Raw genomic sequence first — 8818 nt, forward strand, 5'->3', positions numbered from 1 at the left:
GATAGTTTTAATAATAATAATAATAATATTATTATAATTGGAAACGTTAAAAAAACAAACGGCCCGCGGCGACCCGGCGCTATGTACCTACGTTGTACCTTGTTTCCATATTTTTTTATGTTTTTTACAATACAATATGATAATAATGTACACGCGTGTAATATAATTATGTTACATGTAGACTGTAGACGGTTCGGGTCTTGGTATACTACTAAAAACCCCCCAAAAAAAACATCTATTGACGAAAAACGTTTATATACGATTTCAACTCTAGAAAGAAAAATACACTATCACAAAATCTGTTGTTAAATTATTGACACGTGACGATGAGTTCGGACGAAGAAAATAGTTATTAAAAAAACGAATCAAAAGAAAAAAAAAATGAGAACTATTCAAGCTTTCCAGAACATCTAACTTCGAGTCACTGCCCAGGCAATTATTACATGGACATCCTGGTATGTATCAAACGAAACCCTTCAATCTGATCTAAAAATCCGTATTCAATCAACAAAAACACTGCTCACTTTTTTTACAAACGCTTCCAAGCAAAACTTTATTCAAATTCCAATAATTTATCATCGCACAAGTCACAAATCACCTGGAACACGTTCCCTGGCAATCCACCAAGATTCTAACGGAACTAGTGTCGTGTTCTAATGATTAACCAAATACTCTGTATAGGTGTATAAACTATGATAATCAATTTTATGTCATTCACAATGGTATTCACGAATAAATAAACAAGACTTAAACCTATAGACGCTATAGTATATGGTAATTTTTAAAATTAAACCAATTTTTTGTATACAAAATAATCAGGGATTGAAACCGTTTCAAATAGTTTCAGTTTGGGTTCTATAAACGGTTTTTTTTAAGATTGTAGGTTTCAATTACGATTTTTTACCCGATGTTATAAAGCTTTTGGTTTCGGTGTTCGAATATGACTACTATATAAACGTATTCTATTAACCAATATTAAAATTCCATATCATTATAGTTTGAGCACAAGAAACAAAAGAAGAAGTTGTAAGTATACATTACTAAGATTTCCGAAAAACAACCTCATATCCTGCCTCATGTTGCAGACCTAGAAAATTCTCCCACTTCCTCAGCCAACATCATGCCCACACCCAATTTTGTTTTAGCCGAATTTTAGTTAAGTTAACTTTCAATTTTTATGACACCACCTAATCATCTCATTTACTTAATATACTTTTGAATAGATTGTAAAAGTAAACTGTCTAATAAAAAAAAAGAAGTTTTATTTAGAGAAATAATAAATTGTGGGTGGTCAAAAGTTTTTCTTAGTAAAACAAAAATATTTTTTATAAGATATTTATAAGAAAATAAGTTGTAATAAAGTACCTATATATTGTATTCACATACGCCCGCATGCTACTTGTATCACATAATCAGTCTTGTAACGTACCTGAGTAAAACTATTCAAATATACCTATTTATTTTTAGTACTCAAATACGTATTTTAAATACTTTTAAAAAAAGTTGTTGGACAAATTATTATAAAATCTTAATATCTATATTAAGTACTACTCTTTTTAAAATGATCTATACAGTTAATGTAAAACATGTAAATGCTAAAAAAAATGATTTATAAAACGAAACAAATTGTATGTAAACTATTCGAAAGTAATTGAAATTATTTATAAATACTGTTTCAAACTTCAAAGTACCTATCTGTATTTGTACTCAAGTACTTTTTTTTACAGATAATTTAAATACGTATTTTAAATCCTCATCAAAATAAGTGTCTGTATACTTGAATACTTTTAAAAAGTATCTTTTTAAGACTGCACGTCTGCACTGTCTGCATATAATTATATATTTATACATACTAAATGTTAGGTATATTAATATAATGTATAATATATTTTAATATATTTACTAAGCTAAAATACTAAATAGTAATAGTAAGTTACCTGTATTCTGGCTTCGGTCAGTCCAATTTTCGACGCCAGTTCCTCCCTGTAACAAATGCACAAGCCCATTTAAACATTTTATATTGACTGTCGTTTGTCAACATGTATAATGTATATATAGGACATAGGTGTATTTTAGCTAGGTACCTTAGGTTTCCTAGTTAGGCAAAAAACCATTGGCCGACTCAGAACAAAGAAGCCCAAACGATTTTTTTTCTAGGATGAAGACGAATAAGATTTTAAAGAAAATAAATCTTCTTAATTTTAAGTCAGAAGATAAATTAAAATTAAATAAGATTTGTAACAAACAAAATTCAGTAGTTAAAAAAAACAAAATTTTAAATGAATATAAACATTTTTGTATATAAGTACTCACTTATATAGAATATATATTATGGTTTTTGACTGACCGGTAAATAGTTTCCATTTCATTGGGAAGTATAATAGTGAACATATAGTTTAATATTATTACATGTTCCTTAACTTTTGGGTCACTATAATATACTCGTATTATGTACAATTTTTAATAATTATTGTTGATTGTTAGATTTAAATATTCATATACTAACAAACAAGCTTAAACAATATTATAGGTAGCCGGTTAGGTATACATCGAAGGACGTAAGAGATAAAGAGGTACCCACATATATGATTTGAAATACATAAATAGTATACTCGAATATCTCCGCCCACCTCTTAACCTAAAAATGTTGATTACGTTGTATTCTGCATATTGAAATTGCCATTTGAAATTACAAGTATAGCAATTTAATTCAGCGTAAATATAATAATTAGGGCTTAGATGTTTATGAAATTCCATGTTTTTTCTATTAATCCGATTTAATGATAACCTAGATACAATATTATACAAATTCCATTCATGCTCTACTGAATCATATGTTACCATTTTTTTATTTTTCATATTAATGCTTATTTTCTGGTTTTGTGATTATCAGCACACATTTTTGTATTATTTTTGAAATTGAAACAAACTAAACTTTTAAGTAGGTTACGTGTATTGCGTATACATAATTTTTTACAGCATCATTTATTTTGTTCATTGGTAGGTATAATAATAATTAAAAATTCTATGCGTTTGCAGCTATAGTAATATGTTCAAAGATGCTTACTTATAGTAATTAAATAAAGAATAGGTACATTTACCATATTCTACCCGATTTAAGCGCACGAACATCAAAACATCTCTATAAATCAATTGGCCACTTTATGTATAAAACTGACCGAGTCAGCCTACTCCAACTTACCCCAATTTATATAATGTTATACATGGATAAAGGGCTGTATAAAGTTTTATGCACGTATAGCATTGCGAACTCACCTGGTGAACACGTCCGGGTAGTGGGTCCGGCCGAACGCCTTCTCCAGCTCGTCCAACTGGTAGCTGGTGAACGTTGTCCGGTACCGGCGCTGTTTCCTTTTGTTAGTACCGCCCGCGGATGGCGGGCCACCGTAGCAATCGTCCTCGTTGTCCGCAGAAGCGTCTTGGCCGCCACCGGCGCCGCTCATGTCAACGATTCCATCTCTGCCGTCACCATCGGCGTGGTCGTCGCAGCCGCCGTTTTCCACGTCGTCGTCCGCGCCATTATCGTCGTCCACGGCGCCGCCGTAGTAGCCAGGCGGTGGCGACGAATAATAATCGTAACCGCCCGTTCCGGGACCGCGGCCACCACTACTGGCCGCCGTGGCCATTAACGACCTACAGTGTTGCTGTTGTTGTTGTTGCAACTGTTGCTGCTGTTGCATTTGGTGGTGTTGTTGCTGTTGATGTTGCTGCTGCTGTTGTTGCTGCTGGTGTTGGAGCTGCTTGTGTTGTTGTTGCTGCTGCTGTTGTTGAACCACCATAGCTGCCGCCACAACGGCAGACCTCTCTCGCATCATTGTTGCGGCCATGGCCACTGCGGTGGCTGCTGCGGTGCGACGCCTGTCGTCGAACGGCACTGCTGCGTGCGTCAACGCACACTCTCCCGACTGGGGCTGGTCATCTTTCTGCAGTCCGTGGCTTTCGTCGGCCGACGCCACGGCGGCCACTGCCGATACTCCCGACGCCGATACCGCCGCCGCCGCAGCCGACACTGCCGCTGCCGATACTGCCGCAGCTGCTGCTGCTGTTGAAACATAAGACACACAACATCAGTATACAGAAAAATCATTAATTTATCTTAAGTGTATAGTGTCATTTACGCGCAACGAGACCTATACAACGAGTGTACAATAAAACGGAGTTGGAAAAAACTTTACAACTTATTAATTATTCCAGATATACATTATAATAATCAGGGCTCATAAGTTCATGCATCTGCATGTTTTTTTTGCTATACAGGAAAACATGCTAACTGAGATACAAATCCGTTTCATAACAATAGTAATAATAATATGAAGTTTGATAGTACATGTTTTAGCATGTTTTGGGTGTAAAGGCATATTTGGCATTCGATTTTGCCAGTCGACTTTTTACAGTCGTTAGTGCATATTATTTCATGGAAATATTTTTTAGGCATATTTGAAAAGTTTCTTGTTTCTTATCTATTTTTCCGTTTACAAAATTATAGTGTTTTGGTTTATTTTTATTCTCGTGTGAATGTGTGAGTACCTAGTACCTAGTATCCTAGTAGGACTTATATAGATTATATGCGTTTTACGTAGTACCGCGGAAACAATGTAATCGCTACCACTACCAACCTCCACCGTTCAAAGTTCGTCGTCATACACGCGTGCAGCTTCTCACCAACCCGCATTTATATTTTTGTACATTGGTGCAGTATAGTTTTCTTGCACTCGCTAGTTACCGATGAGTTTACTCGTATGATTCGTTAGTTCGTTCAATTTCCCGTTAAGTGTTTTCGTGTGACCGCACCGTACACAGTGGTTAAAGTGAGGGGGGACGGAGGGGGACGTACACATTATTCATATTATGGGTGTACACAAATTAGACAAAAATGACTGCTTAATTAAGATTTATAAAGATAACAAAGCTATCTGAACTTCATGAGTATTAAGTTTATTGTTTATTTTATCAATTTTGACTGTTAAATATAAAAAATATAAAAGGAATAAAATACTTTTAAAAATTGATTTATTCTTATTATTTAAAAATTTGCTGATGATTTTTTTACATAATGCATATTTTGAGTGCATAATTTAAAAATGTTATGGCATATAAATGCATATTTTCGAACTTTTTAGTGCATATTTTTAATGCTTATTTATGCATTTTTAGTGCATGAAGTTACGAGCCCTGATAATAATATATTGTTACTGATTGTCTTCTGATGTAATGTGAAACTGAAAATTGACAAACCCATTGTAGACTTGTAGACGTACAAAGAAATGCACAATGAATGAATCGTCATCTAAATTTATTATATTATCGAATACATTATATTATATAAGCAACATCGATGCGGTTTGGAAATCATTCATAATTAATGATTCTGATGCACTGCTACAGAATGTACCGATTTAGAATACCTAAACATTTTAATGATGAGGTCGCGTAATATTATGAACATAACTACTTGTGTAGCTTGGGCTTAAAAATGCACATCAATAATCTCAAATTATGACCAATTAGAATTGAGCTCAAGATCCGAATTACCTTTGTTTCTAAACTGATGCAATGTAATAATATTAAAATTTAGTGCTTTTAAAAGTGAGATTGGTACTTTTAGACTCAATCCACAGACTTAAAAATAGTGTAAATGATTGTTTTGTATGGGGGCTTACACACAACGACTTCTAAATATCGTTACTTATAATATAGTTAAACAGTTTTACAAATAGCTTATTGATTTATTGCAGTAAAGAGCCCACAAATAAAGTATATTACAATAATATTATCCAAGTACATATAGTATATAATCGCAAGGTGCATACGAGGTTCGAAGGCAGATTCTGTGTTGGGTTTGGCAAACAGCTTAGGATTTCGCCAACCACGGCCAATCAGCCTGGGAATCACGAGGTTTATAGATATAATTTATTATTATAGAAACAGCATGATATATATATATATACATATAATATTATCATAACCACGAGGGCGGGATGTGTATACCTAACAAGAAATAATATTATTATGATAATATAATATGCACGCAGTATATAAATATATAATGATATGAACTATGGACACACGTCACATTATAATATTATATTATGATCGTGTATATAAATTGGTACCGCCGGGATGTCTGTTAATTATAATTTATAAATATATGATGATATGATACATGACGTGGTAAAAATATATTATGTGTATTGAACTCGCGAAGGTAAATCGTCGGCGCAGCGGAGCGGTGTAATAAAATATAGTATAATGATATTGAACGTACATAATGTGAAATAAGTGCAGTGTATGTGTATATACAAAAATATTATTGCCATGGTATTAGTATATATTATTAATTTACTTGTATAGATTATTCCAGATTCTATACGTAGGTGTATAGGATATACATCGCGCGGGTAATTGATATTTTAACAATCTAGCCGACGTACGAATCATATTTTAATATTATATAATATTGTATTATATACATTATACATGTAATGGTATCGTTGTTCAGTGCAGCTTGTACTATATAATATAATATAATAGTGTATATACAATGAGCTCACATTATAATTATGCATTTATACATAAATTTAACGACGACGAGTTGTTGTTTAACATGTACTATGCACATTACACGATAAATTGCGATTATTTTTTCCATATATACCTGTGTACATGTATTATATTTATATTGGTATATTCAAGTAAGTACCTCCTACCCATATGATTTCTATATTACCTACCTATGTCCTATATATTATACAAGATAATAGGCACCTTATATAGGTATAATAACAATAATAATATAATTTCGATCGATAAGCGAGCAGTGCGCACGATATTATTATTTATTATCGTCGATCGAAGACCGTATTTTAATAATTTACCTATAGTATGACGTATGCTGTGTGCGTGTATAATAATATTATGTATCATCATTATAGACGCGCGCATGCGTAGGAAAGATCACCGGCTGTTCCGATTACACCGCAGGTATAAAAAATATATAATATTAATATTCTATAATAGATTGTGATTTTTCCTATTAGGTATTATTATTATTACGTTTCGGTCGCAATGGCGGCCGCCATCATTATCATATTATTATTATTGTCCTCGTCGTCAAGACGCGCACGCAAACGCATTGCTGGGAGACACGCCACGGCCCGCGTGTCCCCACCGCGTGTTTTAGAGGCAGACTTGTGCGTACGACTTTCCCCCGACGACGAAAAGCCCGCCTATATCGTCGTCCGCAGCATCCGCAGACCTAATAATACATTATAATCTCTGGATCATCTGTCCGTGACCATATATTATATTATATTACGACATCCACGCGCTCGGCTAGGCAGTACCTATATAGGTTTAATATGATACGATAGCGTGGTACAAAATATTATCACCATTGATTTCATAAGATAAAATAAAATCAATGATATCATCATATATAGAATATAAGTTAAGTATATAAATTTAAAAAATGTGCATGGTATAAACTTTATTTTTCTCGGATTAGCATTTGCTTACATTTAAATTCTATAGTAAGTTTAACGTAAAATAAACACTGCAGGCTTAAAATATATTTGTTGGTCAAGAATTCATACGATACGACCGTCGACCACAATCTCAAATAAATTTCTTTATTTTTAATTTACAGTTTTCAATAAGTACTAAAAGTACTTATATTAATATAATATTATTATAACTTTATAAGGATTTAGCTAATCAAGAAGTGCCCTTAAGATTAAAACAATAAAAAAATATTTATAGACGCTCAAAACATTTTATATTATTTCATGTAATCGTGTATACGTGTAGGTTATGTTAACTGAATTTATAGCTTAGTTACTTCGAATATGCAAAACACAACATGATGCAATCGTAACAAAGTTCGAATACTAATTGTACTGTATTATATTTGTGCGCACTGCACCGATAATCACATATAACCACTAAAATATAAATATGCAATGCAGGTGATTACAATCCGAGGGGAATATTAATCAGCAGGCAGGGATTGTCAGGGGGAACGTGCCGATTACGAATATTTAATATTATTTAATATTATTTAATCATTCATTTTTATCAGATGAAAATATTATTTTGCTACTTAAGTATGTTATTATGTATATTAGCACTGAGCCAATGGACTACTGAGTAGTATGACTATCGTATAACTCGTAAGTCGTAATCTATATATATAAAAATGGAGCCAAAAATGTATAACAATTCATCAATTGAGAACGGCCGGACTGATTTGGCTCAAATTTTTTTTAAGATATTCGTAAATTCCAGGAGAAGGATTTTACGAAAGAAAATTTTAGGGAAATCTACCGGAAAAGTAGGAAATCTGTATGTAAAAAATACAACAGTGGCGCAACAGTGTATTATATATTGGTTGCTATTGGTAAACGGGCATGGTTGTTGATTTGTATTATTTTTTTTGTCAATATATATATATATATACTTATTATACTTCTATACTCTTTATTATATAAAGAGAAGTTGTTAGTTGCCGTTGTGGGAAGTAATCTCTGGAACTACTGAACCTATTTCGAAAATTATTTTACCAAACCTTCGAATTAATAGGGACTACCTACGAAAAGAATGTTTTACTCATGGTCAAATGTATTTTATAATTGTTTCAAATATGCGGCAATAGCATTGCCAGGTCAGCCATCTTATATACCATTATGAAAATCCCCTGTCACGATGTTTGTCCGACAAACAAAACGACAAACTTGGTATAACATTGATACTCTAGATTGAAATCATACACTTACGTTCAAACAGCACAGGGTCCGTGATC

The 8818-nt window shown here is 32.9% G+C and overlaps 1 protein-coding gene across 1 annotated transcript in view; it reads right to left on the reverse strand.

The window, feature by feature from the left end:
- The window catches only part of LOC100571445 (homeobox protein B-H1-like), a 77376-nt gene that overhangs the window by 16009 nt on the left and 52549 nt on the right, over positions 1–8818 (reverse strand). The window contains exons 2-3 of the mRNA XM_029485957.1: positions 3277–4063; positions 1938–1983 (exon numbers count right to left, since the gene is read on the reverse strand). Coding sequence (XP_029341817.1) covers positions 1938–1983; positions 3277–4063 — 833 coding nt within the window. The remainder of the gene's footprint in view (positions 1–1937; positions 1984–3276; positions 4064–8818) is intronic.

This window comes from Acyrthosiphon pisum, chromosome X (genome assembly GCF_005508785.2).
Source record: "Acyrthosiphon pisum isolate AL4f chromosome X, pea_aphid_22Mar2018_4r6ur, whole genome shotgun sequence".
In the NCBI taxonomy this organism is placed as follows: Eukaryota; Metazoa; Arthropoda; class Insecta; order Hemiptera; family Aphididae; genus Acyrthosiphon; species Acyrthosiphon pisum.